The 15,683-nt window shown below is 38.2% G+C and overlaps 1 protein-coding gene across 1 annotated transcript in view; it reads left to right on the top strand.

The window, feature by feature from the left end:
• PLXNC1 (plexin C1) overlaps window positions 1–15,683 on the top strand; it is a 510,673-nt gene that overhangs the window by 305,791 nt on the left and 189,199 nt on the right. The window contains exon 10 of the mRNA XM_078676006.1: window positions 14,096–14,223. Coding sequence (XP_078532132.1) covers window positions 14,096–14,223 — 128 coding nt within the window. The remainder of the gene's footprint in view (window positions 1–14,095; window positions 14,224–15,683) is intronic.

The following is a 15,683-nucleotide window of genomic DNA, read 5'->3' as shown; positions in this document are numbered from 1 at the left end:
TTGTTTTAATAAAATATAAGAGGATTTGAGAAGTCACTCAAAATGTGCCCTAATTTTTCTTTCTTCAGCACTAATCATAATTTATATGGCAAAATGAACCCCCTCATTTTGTTCCTTTGCAAATTAAATATTTTAAGTGTTAACACTTTATTCCAATCAAGATGACTTCAGGTGTGCCATACTTTTGTCATAAGTAAGACTGTTAGCGCTCTAGTTGTTCTTTAGAACACTCTGGGACATAGTTGGGCTACAAGGCTTGCAAGGTTTTTTTAAATGCTAATTCCTAACTATATAAGGCCTGAAACCTATGTTTTTTTCAGTGAATTTCAAAGGTTTTTTAAATGCTAATTCCTAACTATATAAGGCCTGAAACCTATGGTTTTTTCAGTGAATTTGCAAGGTTTTTTAAATGCTAATTCCTAGCTATATAAGGCCTGAAACCTATGGTTTTTTCAGTGAATATATATATATATATATATATATATATATATATATATATATATATATCACTTTGCACACTTTCCAAAAGAAAAGATGAGAGGCCAAACGGGGAGTAGGGAACAAGCAGCCGTTTATTCAGAGGTCCCGGATTGGCGAATGCATTTCGGCTTATGTGCCTTCTTCAGCGCCTTCCTCCTTAACGAGCCTTTCTCCCAATGGACTCCTCCAGTGAATGAATGTCTGTGAGCACTGAGTTCCCTCCCCCTAATGCGTTCTGCACAGCGAATGACAGTCCGTTTTGAGTTTTGCGGACTCCAAATCCCAGCATGCACAGTCTTGGCAATGTCAGGTAGCTGGTGTGGGGGAGTGGACAGCAATGTGGTTTTGTGCCCAGGCAGGAGGGTAGGGTGGTTGAAGGACAACGAACATCGCGATGCCAGTCCTGTGTCCCCGCTTAACTGCAGCGCCCCTCCTCCCAGGTTGGACGTGAAACTGGGGCGGTCAAATGCGAGACAGTTTGCCCCGTCGAGATAAAATACCTCAGTCAGTTTCCTCCTTGCTGGGAATCTTGGCGGACTCCCGGGGTTATCAATTCCTTGATTGTCTTAAAGCTGCGAGCAGCGTGGTGCCAGTAAATCCCGTAGTTACTTGTAGCTGCAGGGCCATCTCTTCTGCGCGTCTGGCTGCGCAGTATACATCACTTCGCACACTTTCCAAAAGAAAAGATGAGAGGCCACACGGGGAGTAGGGAACAAGCAGCCGTTTATTCAGAGGTCCCGGATTGGCGAATGCATTTCGGCTTATGTGCCTTCTTCAGCGCCTTCCTCCTTAACGAGCCTTTCCCCCAATGGACTCCTCCAGTGAATGAATGTCTGTGAGCACTGAGTTCCCTCCCCCTAATGCGTTCTGCACAGCGAATGACAGTCCGTTTTGAGTTTTGCGGACTCCAAATCCAAGCATGCACAGTCTTGGCAATGTCAGGTAGCTGGTGTGGGGGAGTGGAGAGCAATGTGGTTTTGTGCCCAGGCAGGAGGGTAGGGTGGTTGAAGGACAACGAATATCGCGGTGCCAGTCCTGTGTCCCCGCTTAACTGCAGCGCCCCTCCTCCCAGGTTGGACGGGAAACTGGGGCGGTCAAATATATATATATATATACATACATATATACACTCACAAATCCCCTCCAAATCCTCGGAAAGGAATGCAGCACTCACAGGCATTTTCAGCAAAAGTGATGTTTATTGCTTAAGACAGACGCGTTTCGGGAAAACTCCCTTCCTCGGTGGGGGATTTGTGAGCTTTCATAATTATCGCGGCACACCAACGCACTGCAGCACCCGCCTGGAGAGTGACTCACCACTTTGGTGTTTTGGAGCAGAAATATATATATATATATATATCTATATATATATATATATAGATATATATATATATATATATATCTCCACCAAAGCCACATAAACACTGTTGAACTCTTCAACAGGTGCCTCTGTTGTGAGATGTGGACTCGCGCAAATATTTTTCAGCAAATTGTCCACCAAGCAATCAGTCAGAGCACTCACGGGCCTTATTCACGTCAGTTCCTTTGAAAATTTCAAAAAACACACTATTAGATACCAGTTAATTGATTTCAAATTATGATATTTCATAAACAACAGAGGACTCGCAGCTCTCCCTTAGAATGGCTTGTTGTTTTTCGCCATTACAGCATGTACCTTTCAACATAGTAGTGCCCACATCTTTCTTTGCACCTTAGTAGGCAGGTCAGCTCTCATTGAGTGTGAAGCCACTATATGTATAAACCACATCATATAGTTCATTATTGTCCTCTGGTAAGTGCAACAGTTTTAAAGTATCAATTCAAGTATTTCATCCTCGTTTTGCCGCAATTCTTAGCCATACTTGAATATATACTTTCAAAATGTTGCACTTACCACTTTGGTTGAAAATACTGCTGCACGGCAGCCTGCCGTGGAAAGGAGCACCATTCCAGGTTTAATGGAAGGCTGTGGAGAGAAACTTGTTCTCGCTATGAAGCACAGCGCTCCAATTGCAGATAACAGCTTTCCTGGACTTTGCCTACCTACTAAGGATTAAAGTATTCGCTCGGAAATGGGACATTCAACTACGTAGTTACTAATGTTATGCACTTCAAGGGACTATTATTCCCAGAAGGCCTTGTCAAAAAAGATTGCACAGATCCAAGCCCACTGGGGGCGTTTTCTCAAATAAAAGTGCATTGGTTTGAAGTGGATTTTGAATGCCTGTTTTACTGAAGCCTATGAAGAAGAGGCGTTCTTTCCTCGAAACGTGTCAGCATAAAGACTCACTATGGCACATGTGAGGCAAGCGGCAGCGAGGCTAAAAGGCACCTGTTGGTGAGGGGTGCTGTCGAGTTACCTTTCATTGCTGGGGCAATTTGGCTGAATATATATATTTTATATATACAAACAGTACCTACTGGCTATAGCCAGGAGGTAGTTATAGTTAGGGTCAACTTTTCCCATAGACCAAGTGTTTTTTGCTTTGCTAATAACGTTGGCGCTGTTTGATGAAACTTCACAACATTTTCAATGTTTGGAGAAGTTTCCAGGTGATTGGTCAAGCGAAGGCTGAGAAAAAGTGGGGGGGTCTCAACACATTTTATCCCCATCCATTGTCATGGGTATATTGCATTTTGGTTACAGAATTACACCAAATTTGGCAGAAAGTTAGATCTTGGTCCACAAAGCGACCTTTTTGTAACTTGGTGTAAATCCGTTCAGTGGTTTGGGAATTATTCAAGAAAAAAATGTATCGCTATCAAGGGACGCGGATCCTTTGCAGAGCCACCTGTGGATCTGAGGGAAAATCAAAGTGCTAAATACCGTCCGCAACCTGACAGGAAAGTTGCAGCCGCCATTTTGTTTGACGCTTGGTATGGGGAAGGGAAATCTAAAGCATTAAAATACATAAGCAGTGAATTTTTATATATATATATATATATATATATATATATATATATATATATATATATATATATATATATATATATATATATATATATGTGTATATATATATATATATATATATATATATATATGTATATATATATATATATATATATATATATATATATATATATATATATATATATATATATATATTACCTACTGGCGGTTGCCAGTAGGTAGTTATAGTTAGGACCTAGTTTCCATAGGAAATCCACAACATTCTATTCGGAATAACTTTGGCGTGGTGGACGAATCTTCCTGAATTTCTCCAAGAAAATGGCCTGCTTGGCTCGACTCCATCCGTGAAAGTTTGGGGCTGATTCGTCAAGTGGGGGCCGAGAAAAAAGGGGTTCTCAAAACGTGTTTTCCCCATGCAATTTTCCATAGGGACCTTTAGCCGGGGCTACAGCCCGAACGGCTGAACAAAATTACACCAAATTTGGCAGAGAGGTAGAGTTAGGTTCGCAGATTGTGCTTTTTGTTAAATGGTGTAAATCCGTTCAGTAGTTTCTGAGAATATCAAAAGTAAAATCATAGCGATAGCTAGAGATGAAGTACAGAACGCGTACCAAAATCCGTAAAATTACGAGCATGAGCTGCATGCTGATTGGATGTCAACTGTCTGTCAACACTCCAAACCAGGAAGTGTTGGCAGCCATCTGGTGCCTCGGTAGCACAGAGTCACAAGAAAACAGTAAAAGAAAGTTAATAAATAAGGAAAGGGGGCAGGGTAGAAACATGTTGATCCTCTAGGCCTGCTCAGGAAATCCCACATGGATGTTTAAGCGCAAATTCTTTTTTTTATTTTTTAAATAAAAAAAACACGTGGTATGCGTGGGGCAAATCCCGGGGGCAATTTTTTTCTATAATGGGGGCTTGGAAGTGGCCAAGAGGAACAAAAGAATGAAAAAAACAACTAATGTCGAGGACAGCGATGCTCCTGCTTCCTGCTTTTTATCAGGTCAATAGACTGTTTCCCATAACACAAAAGTTTATTGCTATAAATGCATAGAATTTTAACTTCACCAAAATCAGGATTAATTTGTGGGTGTGGAGTGCTTGCTGAAAATGCTGCTGCAGCTGTTGATGTGTTTGGTGCAGTAGCAGGTGGGTTGTCCTTCAACCTCTGTGTTGCAGCTCAAGCAAAGTTGTTGGGGTGTAAGTTCTTCAGGTGTCGTCCATATTTGGCCTATCCACGGTATAATAACATTACTTTTTAGCCTGTTTAAGTTTGAGGTTTACATGAAATAGTATGCTATAGGCAGATATGGATCTTTAGGCAGCGCTTATCTGCATGAAGGTTGGTTAATATCATTTACATATAGGTGGATGAGGGAGGGAAAAGAAGTCTATCTGAATGGCGAGGATTGCACAATAGCAACAGATCACTCCTTAATTTGTAGATACATACTATTGCATGGCTCTTGTAAACAAGATGCGCCTAATTTGGCCTGAGTTTTGAAAGGCACTCCGACACCTGCTATCATACCAACGTTCAGTTTACTGGAAACGTGAGTTATTTAATTTGAAATAATGCAGATTGTTGTGCAATGTTAGCAGGCATCGGTTACACGATTACGGTAACTGAGCGTGTGGTTTGCTATAAAAAAGTTGTGTTTACTCCTCTGCATGGGAAGCTGGATGTTTCTATCTGGCCGTCGATTCCGACCTTGAAAGCAGAGTCAACCAAATGAGCCGTATAAGAACGATATTGTCTCAAAAAGAGGTCGCTCTTACATCTGGTAGAGAAACATTTGTCCTTCAAGTGGCAAATACACGCACTGAAGTGCATGCATTATTAAATACTGACATGCCCTTGTATTTTGGGGAGTTAATTTAGACTATCTTTAATGCGTCCTTGACTACGGAGTTGCTTTAATTTTTTAAAGTTAAAAGCAGTGGCATTGTGACTTCTTTTCAAACTATATTTGGAGTCTTGTCGTTATTTTTCCATTCGATTTTTTCCAGCATTGCTGGTGGGTTCCCCTTAATACTCGCATTAGTTGCCGGTGGTCTTCTATTAATTTGTTTACTTAAATATGGATGCCCATCCTGCAGCGCACAACAATTTTTCTCGGTTGATGCTGGTGCGCAACCGAATGCTTATTATTACGGATCGCTGCCTCTGGCTACATTGAGTGCAGCTTATGGATTATCGTTTCAATTTTCATTTTTCACATGCGTTCAACCTGTCTTCCATTGCCTGAGCTGCGATTTCGACTGGGTCCTGGATTTGTGTCTCTGCAGTACGGTGTCTCCCAACGCGGATTATGACAAGCTGATGAGCCCCTTACTGGTTCATGACTTGCTCTGTTCTGACGGTGGGATTATTGCTTTAGCAGCGATACATGGAATAATGGGACGTTGGAATGTTTTTGCAGGGGTGCATGACTTCTTGGCACGCAGTTAACATTGAAGATGACCCGATTTTTCCTCCGATGGTGATGGAGGCTCCGGTCGTTGAGGAACATGTATGTTCATTCTCACTATTGAATTGGATAGCTACATACTGTGCTTATACGCTGTTGGAGTAAGACTCTTTGATTTTTCTTCCTATTCTTTATTATTTAGTTACTGCTTTCTATGAAACAGCAAATCATTTTTTTTGCAAATATGAACTTGACTGTGCTTTTCAGGCTTGGACTCTGCGTTTGTAATTAGTCCACGTTTATATCACGTGCTTCGATCAAGGAAGGGTGTCGTGGGGCTGAAGCTTGCACTCACACTGTGTTAAGTTAGCATAGGTTTTTTTAGAAGCTTAAACACCATTTTTGCTTTCCTGCTCTGCTTTGCACATGACACGCACTTGCGATATTGTCTAGAGAAGGCTGAGTATTTTGATTCAAATGAGAATAATTTGTTATGCTACATTTGTAGAGTGCCTCGCTAGTTTAGTGTGTATAGTGAGAGCATGGAACATCAAGGTTATCTTGGAGACTGTGTCTGTTATTTGGAATGATCCTCGCACATTTGAGCTATAGCACATATGCAGCTGTGGCCACCTCTTATACTGGCGCGTTTAATAATGCACTGTGCAGGCATGATTACACACAGTTGGAGAACATTCGTATCCTGACAGTTTGTGCAGAACTCAATGTGATCCACTACTGCTGAGTACCAGAGGTATGGGTTCGCCCATGTAATCCTATGAGACCTTCTGTAGTTATAAACTAACCTGCTAGGTAGGGAGTGTGAAATCTAAGTATATTTTAAATATCTTTCCCTTTAGCATTATAAGATGCTTTCTCCTTTGGTATTTTATGGAATAGTAACAATGCTGACAACCTTTTTCTGATAATATGTTTGCTTGTGTTATCTAAGGTACTGTGCTTGAGATTACGGCGTTAGAAATAAACATTTCAAACTTGCACGTGTCTTTATTTACTGCTTGTTTTGGGACTGGTGTAAGACTACGAAAGAGTGCTCTTGTTATCCACCTTACTTGAGGTAATCTAAGTTGCATGTTCTGGGTTGACTAGTTATTGGTGTTTTTGCTATAGGACGAAGAACCAATGAGTCACTGATTGCTAGTCTGTTAGTGGTGTTGGATACTAAGGTGAGTTTTGGCACACTGTAATTCACTGAAAAAAACCATAGGTTTCAGCCACGTTATAGTTAGGAATTAGCATTTAAAAAACCTTGCAAATTCACAGAAAAAAACATAGGTTTCACACACGTTATAGTTAGGAATTAGTATTTAAAAAACCTTAGAAATTCACTGAAAAAACCATAGGTTTCACACGTTATAGTTAGCTGGACATTTCACTCATACAAAACCTTTGAAATTCCCCCATTATACTCGCGCGCCCGCAATGCACTGCTGATGACGTCACATATTACATCACTCATGATATGGTCAGTGACATCACTCATGACATCACTGATGACATCTCAAATGATATCACTGATGACATCTCAAATAATATCACTGATGACATCACTGATAACATCATCCAGTGGGTGTACAGTCATAATATCGAGTCTTTTATTTCGACTGGACAGAATATCGAGTAAAAAATATAGAATGGACATAATATCGACTAGACATAATATAGACAACAAAAATATCGACTAGAGAAAATTAATATCGAATAGAATGGACATAATATCGAATCAAAAATATAGAATGGACATAATATCGACTAGACATAATATAGACAACAAAAATATCGAATTTAAGGTAAGTTAATAATAATTTTTATTTTTTGTGTAATATAAGTCTGTAGCGGGTTGTGGGTTTATAGGGGAATAGGGTGGGAAGTAATTTAATTCTAATTAATTAAATATGTTAATTTATTTATTAATATCTATTTAGAATTAATTGTTAATTAATTATTAATTGGTAATTAATTAAAATATAATTGGTAATTAATTATAATTGATTAATTGATAAATATTTTAATTTTAGTAATTTATTTTCTGTAGCGGGTTGTGGGTTTATAGGGGAATAGGGTGGGAAGTAATTTAATTATAATTAATTAAATATGTTAATTTATTTATTGATATTTATTTAGAATTAATTGTTAATTATTATTAATTGGTAATTAATGAAAATATAATTGGTAATTAATTATAATTGATTAATTGATAAATATTTTAATTTTAGTAATTTATTTTCTGTAGCGGGTTGTGTGTTTATAGGGGAATAGGGTGGGAAGTAATTTAATTATAATTTATTAAATATGTTAATTTATTTATTGATATTTATTTAGAATTAATTGTTAATTAATTATTAATTGGTAATTAATTAAAATATAATTGGTAATTGAAAATAATTTATTAATTTTTAAATTGTAAATTAATTTATTGTTAATAGGTAATTAATTAGTATGAGTAGGCAATTTTTATAATTAAACAATTTTATTTTGTATTTATAAATAAATATTTAATATTTGTATACACTTTTTTAATATTTTAATTATTTTTAATTGGTATTAATATTTATGTTATTTATATATATTTGTGAAGTATTTACTTTCCCTACTATTGCACTCTCTGAAGTTGGAATAGTAATTTTAACCCCTACGCTATCCAACACTTTCCCTACTGTTGCACCCACTGGAGTGGGTATGCAACGTTTACAACGCTACTTTTACTATGCACTACCATTACAACAAAACTTTTAAATTGCAAAAACTTTTACAACGCATACATTTACAAAGCATGTTTTTAAAACGCAGATACCGTTACAACGCATACTATTACAATGTAAGTATTAGTAAGTATATAATTATTTTTAAAAGGTTATATGTTTGGGATTTTGGGTAAAGGGGTATTTTTAGGGTTCAGGGTCAGTTTTCAGTTTTTGGGTAAAGGGGTATTTTTAGGGTTCAGGGTCAGTTTTCAGTTTTTGGGTAAAGGGGTATTTTTAGGGTTCAGGGTCAGTTTTCAGTTTTTGGGGTAAAGGGGTATTTTTAGGGTTCAGGGTCAGTTTTCTGTTTTTGCGGTAAAGGGGTATTTTTAGGGATCAGGGTCAGTTTTCAGTTTTTGGGGTAAAGGGGTATTTTTAGGGTTCAGGGTCAGTTTTCTGTTTTTGCGGTAAAGGGGTATTTTTAGGGTTCAGGGTCAGTTTTCAGTTTTTGGGTAAAGGGGTATTTTTAGGGTTCAGGGTCAGTTTTAAGTTTTTGGGTAAAGGGGTATTTTTAGGGTTCAGGGTCAGTTTTCAGTTTTTGGGTAAAGGGGTATTTTTAGGGTTCAGGGTCAGTTTTAAGTTTTTGGGTAAAGGGGTATTTTTAGGGTTCAGGGTCAGTTTTCAGTTTTTGGGGTAAAGGGGTATTTTAAGGGTTCAGGGTCAGTTTTCAGTTTTTGGGTAAAGGGGTATTTTTAGGGTTCAGGGTCAGTTTTCAGTTTTTGGGGTAAAGGGGTATTTTTAGGGTTCAGGGTCAGTTTTCAGTTTTTGGGGTAAAGGGGTATTTTTAGGGTTCAGGGTCAGTTTTCAGTTTTTGGGGTAAAGGGGTATTTTTAGGGTTCAGGGTCAGTTTTCAGTTTTTGGGTAAAGGGGTATTTTTAGCGTTCAGGGTCAGTTTTCAGTTTTTGGGGTAAAGGGGTATTTTTAGGGTTCAGGGTCAGTTTTCGGGTAAAGGGGTATTTTTAGTGTTCAGGGTCAGTTTTCAGTTTATGGGTAAAGGGGTATTTTTAGGGTTCAGGGTCAGTTTTGGGTTTTCGGGGTACAGGGGTACTTTGTAAAAATAAAGTAAAATTACATTTAAATTAAATTTATTTAATAAAATTAAATTATATTAAATTATATTATAATATTTTTTATTAATTTATATTCAAAAAATTATTATATACTTACCAATACTTACGTTGTAATGGTATGCGTTGTAAAGGTATATGCGTTGTAAAATCTTGCGTTGTAAATGTATGCGTTGTAAAAGTTTTTGCGTTGTAAAAGTTTTGTTGTAATGGTAGGCGTTGTAAAAGTATGCGTTGTAACGTCATACATCCCTGGAGTGGGAATAGTAATTTTAACCTCTACGCTATCCAGCGCTTTCCCTACTGTTGCACCCACTGGAGTGGGAGTAGTAAATTTGACCTCTACGCTATCCAACACTTTTGCTAATGTTGAACTCACTATAGTTGTAACAATACATTTTAAACATTTTCTAAAATGTTATATATGTTTATTTAATAATATGTTTTTATATATATATATATATATATATATATATATATATATATATATATATATATATATATATATATATATATATATATGTGTGTGTAATTTTTGGTGATATAATTTTTTAAATTATATAAATTATTTATTAAAATTACATTTTTTTATTAATTATTTCTAAGTTTATATTAAATATATTTATTACTATATTAGTTTTAACTTAATTTTAAGACATTTAAAAAAATCGATATTTTGACAGTCTATATTTTTGTAAGTCGATATTTTGGAGTCGATATTTTGGTACTTACCTGTTTGAAGATAGGGAGTCGATATTTTGTCAATCGATATTTTTGACTCGATATTTGTGTATCTCGATATTTGTGTCGTCGATATTATGTCAGTGATCCCATCCAGTGAATATGTGTTTTTCTGAAAATGCAGAATTCTTGGCCAAGTTAGAATGAGGGCCTAAGTTGATACTTTGTTGCCTTACTCCCTATTGGCATTGGTGGGTAAATTCGAAATAAAAATGTGTTCAATTCGAAATAAAGCTGCTATACTATCCGTGCACACCTGGTTGGACTCAGGGGCGCTATAATCATAGTAAAGATGAATTAAGCTAAACCACCCACCTGTTTATTACAGTAGGAGACTCTAGAGAATGCTGAACATCTACCTCCAAATATCTTTGGGTCAAATGTACAATATCATTTTGTGGGCGCAAACCATACGATTTACAAAATCATACTGTTTGAGACCTTCAAGTGGTAGTTGACCATGTACTCAACCGCTTTTGTGAGACTGAAAGCTTTTCCAACTCACATAAGAGGTAGTAGGGGGCTTGAAAGAGACAACCTCAGCATTAAAAGGTTACGATACCTAAAAGGAGGTGGCAAGTAGTATTGCAAATAGTAATTTGTCAGTGAAACAACTCCAATTTTGAAAATTGCCTCATGTGGCTTCATAGGGAGCATGAAAGGAATGTAAATGTCACTGCAAATTTCCTCCAATGCTTTGCTAAACATCTTGAAATGCTTTTTTTGTTTATTTATTTTATTTTTGTGCACTTATGACACAAAATATTTACGCAGATGGATTCAAGCATGTTAAACTAATCCAGTCTGTTGCTTGTACTTTCAAGTTTTTTTTGCATGTATGCTTATTGTAGTGTACTATTATTTATTTATTTCAGAGTTTTATATAGCGCTAGCCAGACCCAACGATATCAGATCACTTTACAACATATATTGTGATGCAATCAGTTATACAGTGTTACAATAAACAGCATTGTCTCGTGTTGAATCTTGTTCAGGCGGTACTGGGAGCAAGTCAACAAACAGGCAATGAAAAGCCTTCTTATTGAAGTGTCCGTGTTCTGCGCTGGGCAGGATTCTTTTGGTAGTGGAGCTCTGTCACACTGTGAGCCCGCTCTCCATTCAGAGGAGATCGGTCGAGGAAGAGGTCTTTGAGCTGGCTTTTGAAGTTTAAGAAGGTGGGATTAGTCCTGATGGAGTTCCAAATTGTGGGCGCATTTCCCGAGAAGGAGCGAGATAGGGTTTTTTCTTTGCGAGATTTCGGGTGGAATGAGAAGAGTGTTAGAGCTCCTGAGGTTCCTCGATTGTCCTACCTTTTTGAGTTTGGAAGCCTGGTAGGCCGGTTTACCGATGTGAAGAGCTTTGTGTGTGAGGCATGCAGTTCTGAAGTTGGCACCCATATCGATTGGGAGCCATTTTAGTTCTTTAAGAGAGGGTGAAATGTGGTCGTATTTTTTTACTCCAGTGATCATCCTGGCAGCTGCATTTAGAGTTGATCGGAGGGGAGCTAAGTTAGATTTTGCAGTGCCAGTGAGTGTTGTGTTCCTGTAGTCCAATCTGGACACAACCAAGGTTTGTGTGGCCAGTTTAAGTTCATTGGGGGTGATGAAGGGTTTTATTTTGTTGAGTAGTTTTAGATTCAAGAAAGCGCTCTTTGCAGTGTTCTTGATTTGTTTGTCCATGTTTAGGCTTGGCTCCAGAGTGATTCCCAGGGTTTTACAGAGTCTGCCAGGGTAAGATTGCAATTTAGAGCGTCAATTGATTTTAGCCATTTTGTGACTAGGGGGGGCTGCTCCTTGTTGGATATGAAAAGGATTTCCATTTTGTCTTGGTTGAGTTTTAGGTGGTTGTGGGATAGACAGTGTTGTTTAATTTCTGTATGTCTTCAAATGAAGACGTTTCTAGGTAGATCTGGGTATTATCTGCATAGAGGTCGAAAGGGATGTTGGCTTTTTTGAGTATAGAGGTGAGGGGCCCCATGTAGATATTAAACAGTGATGGGGAGAGAACTGATCCTTGTGGGACTCTCCTGGTTTTTTCGGAGAAGGTCAGACGCGACGTTGTTAATTTTTATTCTTTGGGTGCGGTTCTGAAGGAAGGAGGTAAACTATTGTATGACAACCACGTCTGCACCAATTCTCTCTTGGAATACATTTAAGAGCAGATTGTGGTCAACCGTATCAAAGGCTGCTGATAGGTCAAGGAGTATGACTGGGCAGTCACGGTCTGCATCGAGTGACTTATAGAATCAGAATCGCTGTCTCTGTGCTGCAACCTTTTCAGAAGCTCGATTGGTGAGTATCTAGAAGGTTGTTGCTGTCAATGTGTTGGTTAAGTTGGAGGAGAACACATTTTTACAGGATTTTGGCTAAGAGCGGGAGATTGGAGACAGGCCTGAAGTTGTTGGGGTTGTTTGTGTCTGAACCCGTGTTTTTAAAAATTGGCGCGACTTGGCTGATTTTCACTCCAGTACTCAGGGAGCTATTTGTAATCTTGGCCCAGAGAGGGGCTATGGTGAGTTTGAACTGTTTAGCCAGTTGGGTGGGAATAGGGCCAGCTATGTGTGAGGAAGGTTTGGACCTGATAATCATTTCCCTGATTTCTGCTTCAGAGATGGGGTTGAATGTCTTCCAGCTGCTCGGAGTGTGTCGAGCGGGATTGCTGGGAGGGGGGGGCAGGTTTTTGTTGGCTGACAGGAGGTGGTTATCAAGAGAGTGTTCAATCTTGGTGATTTTTTTGTGAAAGAAATGGCAAAGATGTCACATAACTCTTTGGAAGCCTGCATGGTTGTTGAGGGAGGCTTGGCTGTTTGTTGTTTAATGAGATTGAAGAGTTCTTAGGGACCAGTTTTGGCATTGTCTAGTGCATTATGGAAGAAGGTACATTTTTCGTTCTTCATATGTTTTTTAGATTTCCTGCCTTCTGATTTGAGTTGGTCAAGGTGGGTTGAGGTTGGGTTGTGTGTTTAACACCAAGACGCCTCCGGGCATTCGTGCACTGTATAAATTATAAAATCAAATCAAATCAGGAGGGGTTGTTCCGCCAGAGTCTTTCTGCAGCTCTTTGATGTCTTCTTTTAGAGTTTAGGTCCTTATTCAACCAGGCTCTCGATGGGTTGTTCCTGACTCTTTTTTGCTTCAGGGGGGCTACTTGGTCTAGTATGGTTGTCATTGTTGTATTGTAGTGTGTAGTAAGTTCAGTTGTAGATAGGTCATTCGTGTTGGGGGAAGTACTGTTCTTACCCTTTCTTCCAGGTCAGCGGGGGGAATCTGTCTTAGATTTCACGAAGAAGGAAGTGCATCCTGTGTACAGGGTAGGCAGTGAGTCAGCTGGCTAATGTGAAATAGAATGATGTGGTGGTCTGACCAGTCGACAGGAAGGATGTGGTCCATAGTAACTGTATCTTCCTGAGCTACTAAACGGAGTACTAAACTTGATGTAGGATATTCCTTTCATAAGTGTGCCCTTTTCTTTAAGGGAGCTTCAGTACACTCTTTAACCTTACTTACCAAATTTCTTCCCACTGGTTATAAATGTATATAATGATGTCAAAGTTATTCTAAGTAGCTTCAAAACTGGTAATTTACTTTCACCATCGATAAGAATATCAAAGTCACCATTTTTTCAGATTGTTTATGTTTTCGTCATAAATCACATTAAAAATACTTCAACGATTATTATCCATGATGATAGGATTGCATTTTATCAGATGTTTATTTTCAATAGGTTATCAACTCTATTGATCCTAAAAGGATATCAACTCAAGGTAAAGCCAAAGTGACAATAACAGGTCAGAACTTCACAGAGCAAACAAAAATATTGCTAATTGGAACCAGCAGCTGCCCTCCCATTGAGTAAGTAAGGCAATGTATGATCTTAATTTATTGCATCTTTATGACTGAATAATAACTCACTTTTTTTCAAGTGGAAACGTTATGTGTTACTGACTAGATGTCAGAAAGCACGTAAATTAATCCACTGTTGACATTTCCACTTTGATTCCAACATCGTAATGCTAGATCTGTCTGACATAAACTAAGCAGCTAATATTAAACTAACATTTTGTCCTGACAGTGAATGAAAGGGTTGGTGTTTTTCTCAAATATTCCAGTAAGAAATGAAACTCTGCTTTTATAATGGGGGATAGGGCAATATACTTAAGTGTTACTGCCCAACACAGTGAATGTTTAGTGTTATGTTTTGCCTATAAAGACACATGTGAGAATATATAAAATGATTAATGGGTGACAGCGAATAACAGGGATGTTTTTCACTAAGTAGTTCTGAGTGTCATCAAATAGACAACAAGTGAAGCTTGAGTTGTGTATTATGTCACTCAGACCTCCAGATTAAAAACATCCATGTTGGTCACTAACCCCATCTATAATAGTTGTTTAGGCCCTCAAGTCCTCAGTCCCTACTTTCAACATATACACATTGACAGGAGTAACGAGCGAGCCACACAAAACATAGCCTCCCTTCCCTCTCCCAAACATTACAAAATATAACTAGCCACCGGCCTTAGAAGACCCATACGCCTCTACATTTACTCCCTTTCCCCTAGCCAAATAGAAATAATAATACATGTCCTGATGCCACCCACCAACACCACACTTTAACATTAAACCTCTCCCACCCAAATATAATTAATGGAATGATGGCCTAGTGCAGTCAGCAGACCACCATGTTTGTGATTGCTTTTAAATAAAGCATTTTTTTTAAATGCAGCCCGTTTTCTTTAACGAAAATGGGATGCATTTAAAAAAGAAAAATGGAAAGTTTTCTTTTAATTTTTTAAGAGCAGGCAGCAGTCCGTGGGGCCACTGCCTGCTCTTAAAAAATGATTTTACAAACATTCACAAAGGGTAATGGGTTCCTTGGGGACACCTTCCCATTTGGGAATGGGTTACCACTTACTTGAAGTATGCAGTAAAATGCAAATGTTTTGCGACTGTATTTTGGTTGCAAAACATTCACACATACCATTGCGAGTCGCTGTTAGGAATGGACACCCTTAACATGCCCCTTCCTAATACCGAATCGCAAACCCATTTTGTGATTCGGTAATAGATTATCGAATTGCAAAATAGGGCTCTGTACATAGAGAAATGCTTTTTTCCTGTCCCAAATGGACTGATTCTGTGAATTAGGCCATTTGTAACCTAAAAAAAGCATTGTACAGATGGCCCTTAATCCTTTAAGGTGTACACAGGATCATAAACTCAGCTTCCAGTTCGAGTGCAACCACACATAACGTGCCCTCTTTATGTTTTCTGTAATTCTTAAATAACGTTCCCTCAAGTATATTTAAACC

This window comes from Lissotriton helveticus, chromosome 1_1 (assembly GCF_964261635.1).
Source record: "Lissotriton helveticus chromosome 1_1, aLisHel1.1, whole genome shotgun sequence".
In the NCBI taxonomy this organism is placed as follows: domain Eukaryota; kingdom Metazoa; phylum Chordata; class Amphibia; order Caudata; family Salamandridae; genus Lissotriton; species Lissotriton helveticus.
The sequence above is the reverse complement of the archived record's forward strand: the minus strand, read 5'-3'. Positions and strand labels throughout refer to the sequence as shown.